The 21,676-nt window shown below is 43.3% G+C and overlaps 1 protein-coding gene across 1 annotated transcript in view; it reads left to right on the plus strand.

Moving 5' to 3' along the window:
• The first annotated feature begins 283 nt into the window (after positions 1–283).
• LOC126263446 (mucin-5AC-like) overlaps positions 284–21,676 on the plus strand; it is a 31,751-nt gene continuing 10,358 nt past the window's right edge. The window contains exons 1-2 of the mRNA XM_049960540.1: positions 284–325; positions 8,320–8,484. Of these exons, the coding sequence (XP_049816497.1) occupies positions 284–325; positions 8,320–8,484 (207 nt within the window). The remainder of the gene's footprint in view (positions 326–8,319; positions 8,485–21,676) is intronic.

The raw sequence follows: 21,676 nt of genomic DNA on the forward strand, positions 1-21,676 counted from the left end.
GTGAGGCTGTAGCGGACAGAGGGGTGCCGCCCCGTGTGTCGGTGTACAAAGGGATAGTATGCGATATTTCAGGCGTGTATGACACACGTGTTAGTAACTTTGGCTAGATAAAACAAATTTATAAGGTCGGGGAAATGGTGAGAAAGACAGTTTAAAAAACTACCGCCACAGATGATAGATATGTGGCACAAGCTACTTCAAATTATAGGAGGGAAGATATCTGTCCCGGTTTTGCCAGAGCAGTCCCGGCGTTCACGAAGAAGTAGAACCACAAGAATCCGCGATGGTGGTGGACGAACAAGGGTTAGAGCACCATGATGACAAGGTCTGTATGCACCTTTGTTTGTGAGAGCATCTGGTATGCAGCGTGCCATATGAAAATTAATTGATTTGCTTTCTCCATTGGAACAGATTTTATACTACACAGACCCAGTTTTTGTTTCTGCATTACATCAGTTTATGATTAACTCATTCAACACAACTGAGATTTCTATATTTGTTGTGTAGCACCATTTTAAGCGAGTACCTTTGTATTGGAACTTGTTCCACATCTCTGAGAGGGGACAAATTACTTGATGACCTACCCGATGTTTTATTTTGTTGCGCAATTCCTCCACGTTCGTTAACTGACATTTTGAAGCAATCCACGCCGGCTGGTTTTTCACAAGTATTCAGTTTACTATACCTTACATGATTGGCCAGTTTCGTCCTTATAGGCAATTTTCAAGCGCAATACAACCTTTATTTTGTTAATAAATGGCGGATATAGCCCATATAAAAACGAGAACATAGCATCCAAGGGTCGGAATTAAAACTGAAAAGTTTACTCCGTGCAGCAGGAGTAGCCGACTCCACATTATAGAGTAGTATCTGTGCTCAGCGACAAATCAGGGACAGACATGCAACTCTTCTGGCGTTATTAACATTTTGCACGGCAGTTCCTATATTTAACCCTCCAACCTGTCCCACAGTTAAAACACTTGGCTATTAGAAAACATCGGCACAAACATGGCACTTACAGCACCACTTGTTGAGTACCTTATTGCAGTGGTGTCTTAGTACTTCAACAGATTAATGGAACTGCAGTACTTCTGCCGTAGCTGACTTAAAAAATAATTGCGCTTTACCCAATAAATACCACAGAAAACTGGAGTCTTACGAAACATAGTGTAGACGGGACTCTAAAATTAGTCCCACTTCGAATGTTCGGCTTGAAGACTTAATTTAAGCTAATTTAACAAAAACCTGTGCTCTTTAGGGTAACAGATATTAACTGGAGAGAAGGCGGGTTAGGTTTGTTTCAAAAACTTTTGTGTTGCAAGCAATTTGCAATGGTCGCCAGTGACTGGTTGCCCTTTCATGGCCATAGGTCGAGAACGGCTATCTTGAGAAGCACCCACATGCCTTGCTCATACTGTGGCATCAAGCAGTCATCCTGCAAGATGAGTAGTCTGCCAAGCGAGTGGATTTATTCTTATTTATCGCAAAACATCAATGACTGATTATGAGCTCTAGTACCTACAATAAAGCTACATTTTATTCTCTTGTTTGAATATTACCCAACGGAAACGGATAACGCACATCTGACTGTTAAGAATTTACACAACTCTGATTGTTCACTACGCTCTGGCAATACCACATTTTCTTTCTTACCCAACGGCTTTGATCAACACGTGGCGATCGCACTGATTATGAATGGCGCACACATTATAAATTCTGGATATCATGACTACACACTATTCCAAGAACAAGGCCACCAATCTTTTTCTTTTCACTATCTTTTTTATCCCTATAAATTCTATTATGATTCAAAGATAACCTAAACACACCATTACATTTTATACAACAATTACCCATGAGAAACTCCGCCCAGTGAGCATGGCTTTACATTGGTGATTCTCTATCTTATGGTCTCGTAATTATCTAACGCTGCCGTGCACTTTCTGGATAGGATGGTGTATCTTTTGCTATATCTCACACTTCGACTCTCACACCCATCATCACGAAAATTTACTCCAGACCGAGCGGTACAAAAAGGAACATCCATAACCCACTGCCTCTGAACCTGTATTGCTGTTCTCCCATGCAAACCACGCATACTTAAATTACATGAAATACATCACACTGGCAACATAGAATACATCACAAAGTATAGTCACAACGTTAGAATCACTTCACTTTCAGCTTTCCCACTTCAATTAGTACTCATCCCAGTTTCACACGACACTGCCCCACTTCGTATCTTTTCTTTCGTACTACGAACTCTGGAGGATATTTGCACGTCTTTCTGTGCAATGCAAGCCAAGTGGGGTTGCTGGATAGACGGCTGACTCACCTTGCTTCTCTCTCAGAGTATTAGAGTTCGAATCTAGCGTCACACGGAAACATAACACGCAAAGTAATATTAAGAACATATTCGTCACACACGCGAGTCCTCGACTGATACCACGGACGAGTACTTCTCTTTATCCTTTGTCTAATACACAGATTGGGACTCACACAGTACTCACCATGTGGAAGTGCTCGTCTCTAATTTCAAGTCCTGCACACGCGATTTATTAAATATTTCCAACTTACAGTACACACGCCAGTAATTCAGCTGAACTTTAGCACTCGGAAGTGTTTCAACTTAGTACTAGCACTCTCAAGTATTTCAGCTTAGTACTAGTACTCGCAAGTATTTCAACTTACTGCCACATGTGGTTTGATTGTGACCGTTGGTCACTTCCGAAGATTGTTACGGTCCCCTTAATATTACCTGCCTGCCATTTAATTCTGCCCCCAAAAGTTCCTGAAATACAGAAATAATTATTTCAAACTACTCTTCAGTATTTCACATGCATACCATTCTCTCCACTCTTTTGTCTTTTCGGGGCACACCTAAGACAGGTCTTAGCAACACAAGATCCAGCGCCAGAGTGCTGAAACATGGCTGTTCGTCAGGTCATCTCGCACCGCACCTCCGCCGAGGTGGGGGAGCACCATGCTACCATATTGGTCAACCACATTTTAGGCGCTCAAAGCTCAGGTAAATTTCATCTCTTTGGTTCCACCAAAGGTGACCGAAGGACAGTCTCAAAGATGATCCCATATTGCACATTCACTATCTGCAGTTAGTAGACGACCATACATTCATTCATTTCACAGATCTCTCCAAATTGGATGCAGGGATTTATTTTGTGGTAGTGCACATGTGATCAATTAAATAAATAAATTGTCCTTCTTTCCTACACTGGTATCCGGCTTCGGTGTATTAAGTGAAATTGTGTTATTATTACAAAAAATATATTGTTCTGACTAGAATAACGAAGAATGTTGTACCTATTTTCAGTGTCGGGAGGTACTGTACCCTTTCAATCTGACATGATCTTAGCCGATTCCTCGTCCCCTGCAGTGTTCCTATAGTTATTTGTGTTAGCCTCTGACAACAGAAACAGGTGAGGCGTACATACACTCCTGGAAATGGAAAAAAGAACACATTGACACCGGTGTGTCAGACCCACCATACTTGCTCCGGACACTGCGAGAGGGCTGTACAAGAAATGATCACACGCACGGCACAGCGGACACACCAGGAACCGCGGTGTTGGCCGTCGAATGGCGCTAGCTGCGCAGCATTTGTGCACCGCCGCCGTCAGTGTCAGCCAGTTTGCCGTGGCATACGGAGCTCCATCGCAGTCTTTAACACTGGTAGCATGCCGCGACAGCGTGGACGTGAACCGTATGTGCAGTTGACGGACTTTGAGCGAGGGCGTATAGTGGGCATGCGGGAGGCTGGGTGGACGTACCGCCGAATTGCTCAACACGTGGGGCTTGAGGTCTCCACAGTACATCGATGTTGTCGCCAGTGTTCGGCGGAAGGTGCACGTGCCCGTCGACCTGGGACCGGACCGCAGCGACGCACGGATGCACGCCAAGACCGTAGGATCCTACGCAGTGCCGTAGGGGACCGCACCGCCACTTCGCAGCAAATTACGGACACTATTGCTACTGGGGTATCGGCGAGGACCATTCGCAACCGTCTCCATGAAGCTGGGCTACGGTCCCGCACACCGTTAGGCCGTCTTCCGCTCACGCCCCAACATCGTGCAGCCCGCCTCCAGTGGTGTCGCGACAGGCGTGAATGGAGGGACGAATGGAGACGTGTCGTCTTCAGCGATGAGAGTCGCTTCTGCCTTGGTGCCAATGCTGGTCGTATGCGTGTTTGGCGCCGTGCAGGTGAGCGCCACAATCAGGACTGCATACGACCGAGGCACACAGGGCCAACACCCGGCATCATGGTGTGGGGAGCGATCTCCTACACTGGCCGTACACCACTGCTGATCGTCGAGGGGACACTGAATAGTGCACGGTACATCCCAACCGTCATCGAACCCATCGTTCTACCATTCCTAGACCGGCAAGGGAACTTGCTGTTCCAACAGAACAATGCACGTCCGCATGTATCCCGTGCCACCCAACGTGCTCTAGAAGGTGTAAGTCAACTAGCCTGGCCAGCAAGATCTCCGGATCTGTCCCCCATTGAGCATGTTTGGGACTGGATGAAGCGTCGTCTCACGCGGTCTGCACGTCCAGCACGAACGCTGGTCCAACTGAGGCGCCAGGTGGAAATGGCATGGCAAGCCGTTCCACAGGACTACATCCAGCATCTCTACGACCGTCTCCACGGGAGAATAGCAGCCTGCATTGCTGCGAAAGGTGGATATACACTGTACTAGTGCCGACATTGTGCATGCTCTGTTGCCTGTGTCTATGTGCCTGTGGTTCTGTCAGTGTGATCATGTGATGTATCTGACCCCAGGAATGTGTCAATAAAGTTTCCCCTTCCTGGGACAATGAATTCACGGTGTTCTTATTTCAATTTCCAGGAGTGTATAAAGCGTGATTCCGTGATCGTGATGGACAACGACATATGTATCAATTTGACGCAAGGGACCATGGTCTGAAAACGACCGAACTGGAAGTTATTAGCGAAAATCGTTGTGGTACCTCTGACAGTGGAATGCATATAGCGATAGTGTTGTTGCTAAAAGTATAGTGTAGGCAAATTTCAGAGGTCACAGTATAGAAAAAAATACAAGGGAAATATACCGCATAAGCATGGCATCTAAACTGCATTCCTCGAGATCTATGGAAAATTTGTTCAGTGAAAGACATATGTTTCACAGCTCTTAGACCTTAAGGTGTGACTTTTAGAGCGCATGTTTACAAGACATTTTCTTCTGGTTTTGACCCGTACTACCAGCTCTGAAACTCTCCTACCCCACTCAAGCTTAGTAACCACTGTAGCGATAAATGGATTCCATTGTCAGAGGTATCAGAACGATCTTCGCGTAAACTTTCATCTCGGTCGTTACCGGACCATGGCCCATTACTTCGAATTTGCTCATTTACCCATCTCAGTCCTCATTAAAGTATTGTAACATTAAGAAGGAACTACAGTAGGTGTTGTAGTGACTCTTTGTTCATTAACCTCCTCTTTTAGGTTTTTTTATCACGATTAGATGTTGTGTACTGAGAGAGCTGGGTGAATACGAAAGCAGATAAGGGCTGCTAGCTAGTAACTGCATGCTATGCCACCCTATTCTCACAAACACACTCGAGTGAAACTTCGGCAAGTAAGATGGCTAAGTGGATTATAAGGCTGCGAACGTAGTAAAGAAGTCATAAGTCACGTTAAAGATTTCTAGGGCAACTTAATGTAGTGAACTTTTACATATATCAGGTGAATTCCAATATATATAAAATTCGACGTATCAGTTTATATGAGGTTCATTCAAATGAAAGATGATCAGTGCGTCTACCTTTGCCTTACAAGTAAGATGCCACCACGTAACTGCGTCTATGGTGGCGCCGTCTATTGGTAGAGAGACTGACGCGTGCGCTCCGTTTGATGTTGCATACCGCCAGTGTGGTTTCATGCCTAAGAGAAGGTGGCCACACAAGTTATCATCCACTACCAAACATGCAGGCGAGTAAGAAAGAACAACCAGGAGTGATTCGATTTTTGACGGTGGAAGGAGCTGGAGGCCGTGAAATGTATCGACGGATGAAGGCTGTGTATGGTGAGTACAGTCTGAGTCGTTCAAGTGTTGTGCAATGGTGCAAACGATTCCTTGAGAGGCGCGAGTCACTGGAAGACAACGCTCGTCCTGGACAGGCTCATCGTGTCATCACGCCGGAAATATTTGCGGAAGTGAATGCTATAGTCCTCGACAAGCGCAGATTCACCGTGGGCGAAATCCATCGGTTAGTCGGTATTCGCGTGGGCACCGTCCACACCATAAAGCATCAACACCTGAACTTTCGAAAAATCTGGGCGCAGTGGATTCCCCACCAAGTGACCGCCGAACAGCGCAATACAAAAATGCCATTGTCATTGAGTCATCTGCAACATTATCAAGAGGAGGAATACGGATTTCTGTCGCGTATTATCACAGGTGACGAAATATGGTGTCACCATTATGAAAAGGAAAGCAAGCATCAGAGCAAGCAGTGGAAACGTGCGATTTCACCACCTCCAAAGAAATCAAAGGCCATGCACACCATTTCTTGTAAGGTCATGATGTCCTTTATTGACCACGAGGGCCCACTGCTTGTCGAGTTCCTGGAACGGGACATCACCATCAAGCCCAGCGTTATCAAGCCGCTTTACAGAACCTTAGACGAGCCTTTAAGTCGAAACGCCGAGGCGTGTTGTCCATGGCGTTATCCTCCTGCATAATAATGCCCGCCCACACACGGCCAATGAGGTGAAGACATTGCAGCAGTTTTGTTGGGAACGCTGGAACATCCACCGTAGAGTCCCGACCTTTCACCGTGTAACTTTCATGTGTTTGGACCTCTAAAACAAGCAGTTCGCGGACATCGGTTCGCAACGGACGACGAAGTGTGTGACTGAGTCCAGGCCCGAATCCGAAAGCAGCCTACTAGCTTCTTCAAGCATGGAATCGACCGGCTAGTGTCGCAATGGGATAAATGTGCCAACAGTTTTGGCAACTATTTTTGAGTAAGTGTGCTTTCTATTGCAAAAATTTTGTGTTATTAAGATCGTTACCGTTTCTTTACACTAGTGACCGGGTTTCATTTGAATTCCTCTTATACAATGATGACCTTGATGGCGGCTGTTTACATTAGTTAAATTTTCCACGCAGAGAATGGAATGGAACTTACTCTTTTCAGTCTCCGCTCCTAAGATGTTCGAGATCCAGCCCGTTGGAGAGCCGCGGTTCGATTCAGACAAATATCAGACAAGCTGCTGCAAAGCTGCTGCACTGCAGCCGGGAGAAACCTCCTGAAAACCTTGGTCACAGCTGGGGAACTGGAATCATATCAATTTATTTCTGGGACAGCGTTCTTCGATGACAACGTTGTCCCAGCCAAAAATTAAAAAGAAACTTCCTGGCAGATTAAAACTGTGTGCCCGACCGAGACTCGAACTCGGGACCTTTGCCTTTCGCGGGCAAGTGCTCTACCATCTGAGCTACCGAAGCACGAAATTAAAATGTGACGTATGTGTGAATGTGTGTGTGTTACTGAACGGAGTGAAGGGTTGAGTGAGCCCTAGCGGAGAGACCGTTGTCAAGATATGAATGTTGATGTTCCGTCGCCATTTGCGAGAGTCATCGTAAGATTAGTGAATTTATGTCCAAACATGTCTTTCGACGGTAACGCCAGTAACTATTTTTATATATCGACCGTAGCCTCCCAGTCCTAAATTTTTAGTGAAGTATATGGAATCGTTAGTTAGAGACATTGCTGTAAATTGTTCTTCCTCCAGTCTTCATACGTTTCAATGTAATGTACCACAGGTATATTCGAGGTTAATGTGTGACAGTTCGCAGAGGTCCACCGAGCAGATAGAATCGCTGGTACTCCAGAGATTGCCGGCCGTTGTGGCCGAGCGATTCTAGGCGCTTCAGTCCGGAACAGCGCTGCTGCTATTGTCGCAGGCTCGAATCCTGCCTCGGGCATGGATGTGTGTGATGTCCTTAGGTTAGTTAGGTTTAAGTAGTTTCTAAGTCTAGGGGACTGATGACCTCAGATGTTAAGTCCCATAGTGCTTAGAGCGATTTGAACCATTTGAACACCAGAGATTGTTTATTCGTTCGGATAAGCTCTTCGTTGAGTGTAATCATGTTGTAAAGATCGCGAATTGCAGGAGGTGGAATAGGTTATCCAGAATACTTACGACGTCTGTGCTCTGGCAAGCACCAACAGAATATTCGGTTAAGGTAAAAGCTCTGTTGTTTCTTGTTTTTTTATGTAAATTGAAGAGGAGTGTCGTGATTACCAGCTGTGATCGAGAGATGTTATTAGCCCGCGACGAGCGACGTCGCGGCGCGAATTGCGACAGTGCGCGGAAGAGCGCAGCCCGCCGCCCCAGGAAGCGGCGCGGGCGTGCCGGCTATAAAGCGCCGCTTCGTGCCTCCAGGCCCGCACACAGTTCCGCCGCCAGCGCCCGGCGCCACTCCTCCAGTCCAGGTGAGTCTCAGGCCCGAGGGCCTGCAGTCTGGAAGCCGCCGCTTATCTCCGTGTAATCGGTTGACGGTTCGGTATCAAAACGGAAATACCTCGAGAGTGTTCATCAGCGTGTTCAGTCAACACCGACTCAAAGGAAGGCCTCGGCGCTTGTTGGTGACGTCACGTCAGCTAGGCATGGCGAACGCCAGGTCTGTTGCAGGCGTACTCATAATGGTGGTGTCTCCCTCTCTGACACAGGAAAATGTGAAACTATTGGTTGTAGTTGACCAACACACAGTGTTCTAAGAGATTTCTGCAATCAATTAATTGTGCAATTCATTAGACTGCTTAACAAATACTGTACTCTTGAAGTTCAATTTCCACCTGTTTAAAGGATTGACATACAAAAACAACTTCATGGTCCAGCAGCAACAGAGTTCGTGCTTCTTTACCTTATTTGTAAATCTGAGGAAGTTACGTTTGTACTGGGTTGCTTTTACAAGAACCCGTGAAAATATAGGTACTCTTCTTTAGGTATCTCGGTTGACTCTGGGGTGAGGAGCACTGAAAGTTAGTGAAATTTCTTGCGATTGTACACGTTGGGGGAGGGGGTGGGGACAGAAGAAGAGGCAAAAGAGAGATACTTGTTTCATCAAATAAAATTTTTTTATCTTATAAAGTTTCTCGTTTCAGTTGCAAGAAGGGAACATTTATCTTTTCTAATGTGCCTGTTTAAAAAAAGTTTAAGCTCAGCAGTATTTTCGATCTATGAAGCTATTTTGACTCCTGTTTAGAATTCATTTCGTTGAAAACGACTGCAATCTAATGACTAGCAACAGTTGGACATTTATACATGTAAGTTAGTTCACATTTCCAGTGACGATGTCAAACGAAAATAAATAAATAAATAAAAGGAACGAGTTAATTGTAAGGGGGTTGGGGTAAGTTTCGATAGCAAAATGGATCAAGTAAATATAATTACTTGAATGTAAAATTTCCGAAGCTTGCAATGGTGCAAAGCATCTTCTCATATTGATCTGCGTTTGTTTAGACAGGATTCAGTAATACAGAACTATGATCTTCATTTGTAGCTTTACGATAGCAAGAAAATCTTTCGTCTAAATAAAACTGCAGAATCCAAAACAATACCAAGCATTTTGTCCAAAAATAATAGATTTATAGTGATAAGCACGCCCATGCCTTTCTGCCTGCAACAGACCTGGCGTTCACCGTGCCTAGCTGACGTGACGTCACCAACATGCGCCGAGGCCTTCCTTTGAGTCGGTGTTGGTCAGTGCTTTCGCTACTTTGTCATAGAGTTCTCTAAGATGTAATTTTAGCCGTGATCTGACTATGGATTTGTTCTGAAACTACCGTTACACTACATTGGACGTTGTGTGTGAGGCCAGTCTCTGCATTGTGGGAAATATTAAGGGGTAGTCCTAATGTTTAGCTGTCACCTCAAAAACACATGGTTAAGAAATGAATTAGCAGGCACGTGTTGTGGCATGTACTAAAATCTCCATGCCACAGCACAGTAGCCCGCGTTAGAGGAAGTAATAGAAAATTGTGCAGCCCACTGAGAGTGTGGAGTACCGTGCGGTAATTCCTTTTCGGCACCAGCAGACGTCTGAAGAAACCTTCCAGGAGGAACAGACATAGCTGCAACATTTTTGCTGCATTTGGAATTATTCGGGGCCTGCAGGTTCATAGCTATCTTGAAACGACATTATACGCGTAGTAAGACAAAACGTTGCTGTATTCAAATACTTTTTATTTTAAGGTGCTATAAGCTGTTACGTCACCACGGCGGTTATCAAGCTATGTACAAATATACGGAGTTGTTAGTGGATATATCTATGGCTCTTCGTAACTAATAACAATTTTTATACACCCATCGTAGTACGTACACCCATAACATTTCGTTAACGCTGTCGCTGTCTAATATCTTTTAATGGGCATATCGTAGCTGTAGCGCAGACGAAATTCTCTAGATATGTAATGTCTCAGAACTTCAATTCGTTGCTGAGCAGTATTCCCTAAGATCTGTTTAATATTTTTCAGATAACTTCAGTTGACAGCTAAGTCAACAACGTTGTGTGCTTGCATAGTTGGCTTATTCATCTATGTAGTTGTGTGTGGTAGTAGCAAAATCATCGATAATGTTCCTTGGTGTTGTCTTTGCTTGTCAGTTTGATTTATCCGTCCTCGTCTTCTGTAACCTCAATAAAATGGTCATTATAATTTTTATGGTTTAAATCGGTTTGCTCGTGTACGTAAATTACTGTTTCTTCTAAAAAGTTCGTTGTTGGGCCCTTTGAAGCTATATGCACAATTTGCAGCGCATTTTCGTTCTGGTTTACATTCCGGTTTTCTGCTTGTATATGGTTCAACATTGTGAGTGGGTTTGGGTTACTGTTTAGCCTTTATAGGATTTTTCGTGGTCACTAAAAATAATTTTATATGCGCCTGGATATGAAATGACAGCAAAAAATTCTGTATAGGCCAAATGGGCAAAAATTTCAAATTCAGATACTGAAAACATACCAGAAACAGTTATCTGCCATCTTCATCCACACGCGAATAGGAAACTACAATATAAAGATTATCGGAAATTCATTGCAAAGTATCCACTGACATCAAAGGGCCCAATAATGATCTGGAAGAAACAGAAATCTAAATGCACACTAATACCCAGCCAAAATTCTTAACGAACAAACCGACTTCAAACATAAAAATTGTATTGAAAACTTTATTGAAATTATAGAACACAATAAATGTCCGCAGCTCGTGGTCGTGCGGTAGCGTTCTCGCTTCCCACGCCCGGGTTCCCGGGTTCGATTCCCCTCGGGGTCAGGGATTTTCTCTGCCTCGTGATGACTGGGTGTTGTATGATGTCCTTAGGTTAGTTAGGTTTAAGTAGTTCTAAGTTCTAGGGGACTGATGACCTCAGATGTTAAGTCCCATAGTGCTCAGAGCCATTTGAACCAGTTTTGAACAATAACAGATAAAACAAATTTACAGGCAAATACGACACATGCGTACTTTAGCAAAGAATTTGCTACTAACGCATACAACACCATAGATGAACAATCCAACTCTGTAACCATGCAACATCGTCGACTTAGCTGTGAATTGAATCTGTCAAACTCAAAAAACATTAAATACATCTTAGCGAATATTGCTCAGCAACAAATTTTAATGTTGAGTCGTTACGTACGTAGAGAATTTCGTCTGCGCTACACCTACGATACGCAGTAGTGCTTCGTACTAGTAAGCGACATTGTTAATGATGTGATGTGGAAGTTTGTACTACGATAGATGTGTATAAAAAATTGTTATTAGTTACAAATAGACCTAGATATATGCACTAACAACTCCGTATGTTTGCAGGTAGCTTGGTAACGGCCATGGAGCTGAAATACGCTTATTGCACCAGAAAATAACATATGAATAAAAAGTATTTTAATAAAGGAACTTTTTGGATTACTACACATATAATTTTCGCTCTGAGGTGAGAGATCTTTCAGTGTGTATCGGAACAATAGATATGTAGCGGAGACAGACAAAAAATTAATGATGTGATTACAGTTTTTCGTGGTGATAATGAAAGCATCATAAACCGTTGTATGGTCAGATGGTCAGGAAAATGGCTCCCAAACGTCTATGCAAATTTATGGGGAGAATATGTGCAACTGGTGACGTACCATCACTTTCGGAAACATATCAGACACACTTTTCCAAAGATATCGACGCTAGACAAAGATGAGGATTACCGTACAATCAGCATGATAGGTTATCCCTCCAACTTGATATCAACAAAGACATGCAGAAGGACTGAAAAGAAAATTAGATAAAGATACTAGAGAGGTAGTTCTGAAGTTGCCTTGATAAGGGAAGCAAGACATCTTCACAGGATTTTTCGACCCACAAAAATTGTTCGGTAAAGTAAAATGATGTAAGATGTCCGAGATTCTCAAATAAATACTTGTAAGCAGAGGGGAAAGACGGGTAGTATACAGTATGTATAAGGACTAAGAAGGCACAATGAGAATTGCAGACCAAGAACGAAGTGCTCGGATTAAAATGGGCACAAGACAGAGATGTGGTCTTTCCTCACTCCTGCTGAATCTGTACATCGAAGAATCAAAGAAAGAAATGAATATTAGGTTCAGGAGTGTGACAGAGGGTGTGGTCGGAATTCTGTGACATGATCCCTTAGTGAAAGCGAAGGGGAATTACAGGATATACTTAACCGATGTAAAATCTAATGTGCACACAATATGGACTGAGAATAAATCGAAGAAAGACAAAAGGAATAAGTAGTAGTAGCAATAGGATTTGTGAGAAACTTAGAAATCACGAAGTAAATGAAGTGAAGGAACTATGTTATTTGAAAGAAGCTGTGTGGATGTTATTCCGGTAAAGCTACTGCAAGTGTCTTGTAGATAAAATTTTGTTTGTTCGTACGAGAAGAATATGTGAGTTAAGGCCTGAAGATACGTTGCGTATTTCAATAAAAGCACTTGGTAACGTAGCCACACTTACTGTAATGAGTGAAATCACCATATATAATAATGATCCAACTAAGGTGAACGTAAGGAACACACGAGCATAGTCGAAAGGGTGTTCCTAGCCAAAGAGAGATTTATTGGTGTTAAACAGTGGCCCTAATTTCAAATGGCTCTCAGCACTATGGGACTTAGCATCTGAGGTCATTAGTCCCCTAGACTTAGAACTACTTAAACCTAACTAACGTAAGGACATCACACACATCCATCTTCGAGGCAGGATTGGAGGCCTTAATTTGAGGAAGAGGTTTCTGAGAGTGCACATCAGAAATATAGCACTACGGAGAACCAGAAAAGAAGAGAATCGAGGCATCTGAGGTGTGGCGCTATATAAAGATTTTAAAAATTAAGCGCACTCGTAATATAAGAAAGGAGGAGTTTCCCCACAGAATCAGCGAAGAAAGGAAGATAATGAAAACACAGACAAAAAGAAAAATGGTTCAAATGGCTCTGAGCACTATGGGACTTAACATCTATGGTCATCAGTCCCTTAGAACTTAGAACTACTTAAACCTAACGTATGGACATCACACAACACCCAGTCTCACGAGGCGGAGAAAGATAAAAAGAAGTGATAGGATATGTGCTAAGACGTTAGGGAATAGCAGGGAGCTGTAGTGGGGAAAAAGTGTAGGGGGAGGCAAAGACTGAAATACATCCAACAAATAATTGAGGACGTAGGATGTAAGTGCTACACTGAGGTGAAGGGACTGGGAGCTGCCACGGCCGAGCAAGTCATGATGGATCGCATGAAAACAGTGGACTGATGACCAGAACGGGCTAGAGTCACATGTTTATCAGTGAATTATGAGGCATAGATAGAATGTTTTATTTAAAAACCTAATTTGCATTGAGAGATGGCAGTGGAATTCGAAAGCAATGCTGAAGAACGTTTAATGCTGCGTAGATGTATTTAAAGTCTATGTTTCCGACATGTAACGTTTGCCCATTTGAGATATTTTTAGAGAAAATGTTACATAAATTTATAGTATTATGATAGAGAACAGTCTCAAACATGTTCGTGACACACATCTTGCAAGAACAGGCATTTAATATACCAAATTACGTTCACTGTAAGAAGAAGATGAGTCTGGTATAGGTGTGACGTTTGTTGACCTCAGACGAAAAACGTAACAAAGTTCTCTATTTTCGTTGCTGCATCTTCCGGTATTACCCGGTGCAAATCATGCTGCACTGATTAATTTATTGCCCCCGTTGATCTCTGTTCAGAAACGAAACTGATATTGGATACACCTGTAAATATCTAGACATTCATCTGGTAAGCACCTACAGCTACTCGAATCAGACGGTCGTGTAGATGCGTCGGCAGTGCATTTGTGTCTTACATCTTTCTCTACGGAGCTCACACGTCCTCCACTTCGTGACTCGTTTTACCTCAGTGTTAGTAGGCGACACGACACTACTGCGCGCCGCCGTCCTTCGGCCATCCGTCGCTCAACAAGTGGCATCCAGGCCACGGCGACGCCGTCTTCCATTTGTCTGCGTCGCTCTACAACCCATCCGGTTATAAATGGCCACTCATTTGTTAGCAGGCGGTTACCTGTACATCGGACTCAAGAGGAGAGCGAATAAAACCGGCGCGAGGGCGCTGTGACGTTGAGACTACCCTAAAACATATTTCTTGCCACTTTTTCATCGCTTTACCTGACAAGCATGCATCGTTTTCTACAAACTAACACATTTAAAACACAGGGGGAGGAATGTGCATTAAATTAGAACCATCTTTGTCAAGGCGAAGAGATGAAGTTACGCTGATTCGATGTGTTGCATATATTATGGTTTACTTCGAGGCTCATGAAGTAGCTTTGAGACAAGATATTTTTGTATTATCCAAATGGGACTAACATCTGTAGAAGTAATGTTCATGTACAGACAAATAAACTTTTACAACTTCAGAAAAACGGGATGAAATATTCACGAGAATGAGTTTCACAAACTGAGCGCACCTATGGCTCTTTTTCGAATAGTTATTCGGCTTGGCATTAATTGAGAGTTTTTGGATGCCCTCCTGAGAGATATCGTGCCAAATTCTGTCCGACTGGAGCATTATATCGTCAAAATCCCGAGCTGGTTAGAGGGTTCTGCCCATAATGCTCGAAACTTTCTCAAGCGGGGAGAGATCCGACGACCTAGTAGACCACGGTAGGGTTTGGCAAGCACGAAGACAAGCAGTAGAAACTCTCGCCCTGTCCAGGTGGGAATTATTTGGTAGAATGCGAGCCAAGGATGGCTTGCCATGATTGGCGAAAAAACGGAGAGTGTAACATCATTGACGTACCGATCTGCTGTAGGGATGGCGCCGATGTCAACCAAAGGTATCCTGCTATGAAAAGAAATGGCACCTCATATCATCAATCCTGGTTATCAGGTCGTATTGCAGGCAGCAGTTAGGGTGGCATCCAACCGCCGTCCAGAATCTCTCCAGGCACCTTTTCGGCCTGTAATCTCATTGAGTGGACAAGTATTGTCTTCAGTGATGAGGCCTGTTTCGAACTGAGCCCCGATGACCAGCAAAGGCGTGTCTGCAGAGGCCCCAGGCAGCGATGGGCACTAACGTGACTGTCGCCCGCCATACGGCCCAAAAACCAGGAGCTACATGTGTGATAGCTCTGTTTAATGACTTCGTTGTTGAAAAATTCTGTAGTAATTTTCGAATACTGCTAATTATTTCCAGGTCATTTATTTCCTATATAGTTCTATATAGTTAGAAGCTTGTCGAGAAACGTTTGTACTTTCCTAAACCTATCAATAGGTTTAACTTGTGTCTATTAAGTGGGGTTGTCATCTTCAATTTTCAGAGACCACACGACATTTGGCTTAAATTGTCAAAATTTGTATTACGTTAATGAAGTGATTATTGACAGCTTCTAAATATTTTTGAAAAATCGTTATTTTTCTAATAATTTATTTGCCAGATATAGACTGAGCATGTTACAGTTCCACAGAATTAAGCCCTTTATCGTTTTCTCTCGTTTCTTCACCACTTTTTTTCCACTAGACAGACAAATCTTTTATCTGCATCGTTTTCTTACGCTTTTTCTGAGGATACGTGTTTACTCATTTATTTTCACTATTTAGTTCATCAAAACATTGCGGCGTGGTGAAAAATTTATTTTATTTGCACCGAAAAATAATTTTCTGAAACCTACTCTCCGAATGAGCTTCGAAGTTAGTTCATTGCAACGGACCGTGAAGACGCACAAAGGATCTAAAGAGCGGAGTGAAATAAATTTAGTGTGGTGGACTAGTATGCCTAAGATTCGTAAACAGCATTTTTATTGCGGCAGTAATTTACAAAATGGAAATGCGTCATTCTGAAAGACATAGATGGAAATTCAGTTTGCAAACGAAATGAAGCTCCCGTGCAGCCTTTGTAAGACGTTATTTGCTTACTCCAAGGAAATTGCAAGAAGGTGCAAGATTCCGGAGAATCTAGGTAATATACTAGCCATGTGCTGTGGTTCTGAGTAATGTGAAAGCAGTTTCTGTGTTTTCATTATTGGATTTACAAGGCATATCAACGAAGGGAGCTTACGGAAAAAAATAGGAAATTAAGAAAGTGTCTGACCACATACACATGGAAGAAATACAGATGACATAGTACGCCCTCTGTGTAGGAAGTTTTGATCTCAGAGGGGGTTAAAGCTTGGATGTTTTTGGAGAGCATTAAACCATCCAGCGAGTACTTAGATAAGGGCACCAATTTTCTTTACGAAGAACTGCAGTTACGAGACATATCAGTGCCACAATTGCTTAATTCACAGGAACTGTGAAAGGATTCCTCGAAACTTCTGTTCAGAACGAGGAAGAACAATTAAAAGAGCCCAGTCGTTTCAACACGAAGAAACGATAATACCTTAAGGGAAAAAAATACTGGAATTCGCCTTGTGTAAAGAAGGTACGAATTACTCATCCAGATATAGACGACAGCTACCTGGCACGGTGGTATTCTCGCTACGGGACAGAACTTGGTCTTCCAGTATTATAAGTGTCATTTTTAGCAGATACACACAATGTGATCAAGCGGGAGATAAGAACAATAATTGAAAATGGATTCAAAGCCTCCTTGATGCTCTCTTTCCTTCCATACCCTTCGAAAACCTCCCAACAGAATCAATGGGTTTCTGTGCTGGAGTCTAGGCTACAAAATCTTACTCGGTTAACCATAATATCTGGTATGGCACCGACTGATCTCTTTCTGTAACGCTAGTTGACAGAACCACCATTTAGTGAATGTATCCCGATGACGTGATAATGGAATTGCATTTTCAATAGGGCAACATGAAAAACCAACTAAATGTCATTCTTGGACTGAAAATCTTGAAAACTTGACTTGGTGTAACAATGGCGAAGTCTTGCCCTAACAGCCATTTTGTGATACCTTTCTCTCTGTCCACACATAAAATACGATGAGCGCTACTTGCAATCATGTAATACCATCGATTATCTCCTCTCCTTTTCGAATCTAGATCTCCTGGAAGGACATACAACATTCGTGAAATTCACTTCACTTGAGATTGAGGTCGATTCTCAATGCTGTTGAAATCAGCTCCGATTGAAGTCGATAACGTTTTTTCAGACAATAACATTCACAGCATACTACAGTACGAAAATTATCTGTAAGTATATCTCCTATAAAACGCAGTTTCCTTTGTTTCGCGTTGAACGCTTCACATACTCGTTCTTATCTCTCTGTAATTATGCACATTGATAGGTATTACTAGATCTGGGTAAAAATCTAAATAAACACGTATGACGAGTAGCAGAGAACTGATATTAATAAAAGGAGGAGGGGGGGGGGCGGAATATTTTGGATCCTATTATCACGCGAAAGCTAAAACAATGATTTGACCAACAGACGGATTAATTAATTAATTCTTTTTGAGACGTGGCCTACATCCCCTTATTAAAATATTACCATTTCGACTTCGGCTAATTCTGTGAATCCCCACTCTTCCGGCTGGGCCTATAACATTTATTCGCTACGATGCCTCTTATTTTCTTCAGTACCCGCTCAAGTTCAGGACATCCACCCGTTAATATACGCTGCTGGACACAACACTTTGTACAAGGACCACATGAATGATAATACAGCCCCTGAAAAGTGAGGAAGACGAAGAAATCAAAATTGAGTGTTGCCGCCGTTGCTGGCTATAACCAGTACTATGCGCATCGACGTGTGAGTTAAAGAGGCAATGGAAGTGTTGCTGTGGTATAGCTGTCCATGCTACTTCCACATATTGCCAAAGTTAATCTGGTGTAGCAGTGGGTGGCGTTAGCCGGGCATGTCGTTCAATCATCGACCATACGTGTTCGATAGGCAAGATGTCGGGAGAACAGGGAGTCCAAGACAGCAATGCAATCCGATGGGCGACGAAGTAGTCTTGAACATTGTGTTCCGCTTGTGATCGCGCATTATCTTGTTGCAGTGTGGCTAGATGTGGGAGGACAACAGTCTCTAACACATCAGACAAGTGCCGCTGGCTGGTTATCGTACCAGTAATGCATACTACGGGGGTGCAGGAGTGGAATCCAATACGACATAAAACCATAACATCGGATGCAGGACCAATACACCGATGCATAAGGCAACAAACAGTTCAACAGTCTCTCCCCACAGTGCTTCCTGACCATAATCTGACCATCATGGTGTTGCAAACAACATCGGGATTCGTCGGTAAAAACAATGTCGATCCATTCGGTTGTCCATGTCCGTCGTTCATCCACCCTTCGCCGGTGCAAGCGCTTATTGTGTTGACTCAGCTGACGCAGTAATGGACGCTTTGGGGACAGTTAACTCTGCTACAAACGACGTCGAATGGTACCCACGGGCACGTCTTGTTGCGCAACAGATCGAATTTGTTGTGATATAGTTCGTGACGTGGTAGAGCGATCCATCACTGCCATGCTTACAGTATGCGTGTCATGACGAGTAGCGGTGCAACGAGATAGGTTCAATCGGTCCCGTCGGTAGAGTGTTCCCTCCTGCATCCAGCGATTACAGATCCGCACCAGAGTTGTTTGGTTCCGATCGACAGGATCACCGATTGCTCTCGGTGGCGCTCGAAAAAATGCTCGCCATCTTCTAACAGGAATACCGAAGCTGCTTAGGCAAAATAACCGCACGAAAGAACAAATCCAGTACGTCCACAAGGCCGTCTGTTTCGCCTTTATACAGTGCTTTCCAGTGGCGGTAGTGGCTCCCGTGATGTGAGCTTGTGCTGAAATGCTAATCGTATGCATCTCTCGTCACTGCAAACACAGGCTGAAAATTACACTTGATTTGGATGCTTCCTTCTCGGTGTTGCATTTTGAGTGAGCAGCACTGTATTAGCCGTTACGATACATGCAAAAGATAAACTATGTGATCAAAAGTATCCGGACACCCTCAAAAATATACGTTTTTCGTATGAGATGCATTTTGCTGCAGCCTGCTGCCAGGTACTCCATATCAGCGTCACTAAGACACCGCAGAATTGGGCTCTACGTGGAACTCACGGACTTCGAACGTGGTCAGGTGATTAGATGTCACTTGTGTCGTACGTCTGTACGCGGGATTGCTACACTCCTAAACATCCACTGTTTCCTATGTGATGGTGAAGTGGAAACGTGAAAGGACACGTACAGCACAAAAGCGTACAGCCCGACCTCGTCTGTTGACTGACATAGACCCCCGACAGTTGAAGAGTGTCGTAATGTCTAATAGGTAGACATCTATCCAGACTAACAGACAGGAATTTCAAACTGCATCAGTATCCATTGCAAGTAATACGACAGTTAGACAGGATGTGAGAAAAATAGGATTTCATGGTCGAGCGGTTGCTCATAAACCACACATCACGCCATGCTTGGTGTAAGAAGAGTAAACATTGGACGATTGAACAGTGTAAAAACGTTGTGTGTTGGCGAATCATGGTACACAATGTGGCGATCCGATGGCAGGGTGTTGGTATGGGGAATGCCCGGTGAACGTCATCTGCCAGAGTGTGTAGTACCTACAGTAAAATTCCGAGTTGCCGGCACGGTAGCTCAGCGTGTTGGTTCAGAGAGCCGGTTGGCCTCTGTAATAATAAAACTGAGTGGAAGGATCAACAAACGAACTTAAACGGATGTCATGTGACGTCTGCAACGACTCAACACAACGATCAACAATGGAAAAAAAGAGAGGCGGTGGTGTTATGGTATGGTCGTGTTTTTCATGGAGGGGACTTGCACCGCTTGTTGTTTTGCGTGGCACTATTACAGCACAGGCCTAAAATGTTGTTTTAATCACCTTCTTGCTTCTCACCATTAAAGAGCAATTCGGGGATGGCGATTGCATCTGTCAACACGATCGAGCACAGGTTCATAATGCACCGCCTTTGGCGGAATGGTTACACGACAATAAAACCCTTGTAATGGATTGGCCTGCACTAAGTCCTGACCTGAATCCTATAGAACATTTTTGGGATAATTTGGAACGCCGACTTCGTGCCAGGCGGACCGACCGACATCGATACCTCTCCTCACTGTGAAGAATGGGCTGCCATTCCCCAAGAAACCTTCCAGTACCTGGCTGAACGTGTGCTTGCGAGAGAGGAAGCTGTCATCAAGGCTAAGGGTTGACCAACACCATATAGAAATCCAGCATTAGCGATAGAAGGTGCCACGAACATGAAAGTCATTTTCAGCCTGGTTTCCGGATGCTTAGTGTATATCGTAGTGATAATTTCTATAAATGAATGAGTTAGTTCTCACTTTCCCTCAAGTGACGCATAGTAATATATCCAGTGCTTGTCACAAATAAAAAAATAAAGAATTATATTTATGAGAATAGTATTTGGAAACTGACATGTATAGTTGTTCATTAATTGCCATACGTTGAAGTAAATCTGAAACCACAGTTTCGTTAGCCCCTCATATGTGATTGCTGGATTCCTCGGTTGTGAAAGAGGTGGCGCAGTTGTGAAGAGACTGGACAATAATTCCCATAAGGTGCTACACAGTTACGTTTTTCTTGATATCCGAAGAACGTTTCTGGCTAATACCGTTATGATTTCTAGGAGTAGCACTGTGTCGGTTTCACTGCCTTTCTGAAGCGTGACTTGGTCATCGCCACGACTTTAATCCTTAATCTTCCTTCTTTCGTTGTAAAGATGTTAATCAATTGATGAAAATCATACAGCGACAGCTAGTGCGTTTTGAATTCATTCCTCAATCATTTCTATTATTCATTTAGTGACCTTTTCTAAACTTTTCTATTTTAACGCCGAAATATAGTGTATTAAAAGCGCGACTCCACATTAACGGAAATCGTTTATTCATTTATAACTATTTACTGTTACATCAGCTATTACTATTTCGTGCTTGAATAATCCTTGTATTGTCCACGAAATTGTTTCGTTTTCTACCACTCCTGAGATGTTCCTTGTTAAAATCTTGGTACTTGAAATAATAATTTCCTGCTTGTATTAAATGTCAATGATGTACTGCAAATAGATGCTCTAATACGTAAATGCTAGGCAGTATATCCCACAACTATGGCAACCTTTACAATTTGTTTATGTGAAAAAAGGAAGTTCCATTTTCGCCCGACTCACACGTTTTACTGTGGTTCTCCTATTATCTCCTCATATAAGAAT

The sequence above is a fragment of the Schistocerca nitens genome, chromosome 6 (genome assembly GCF_023898315.1).
Source record: "Schistocerca nitens isolate TAMUIC-IGC-003100 chromosome 6, iqSchNite1.1, whole genome shotgun sequence".
Lineage (NCBI taxonomy): Eukaryota > Metazoa > Arthropoda > Insecta > Orthoptera > Acrididae > Schistocerca > Schistocerca nitens.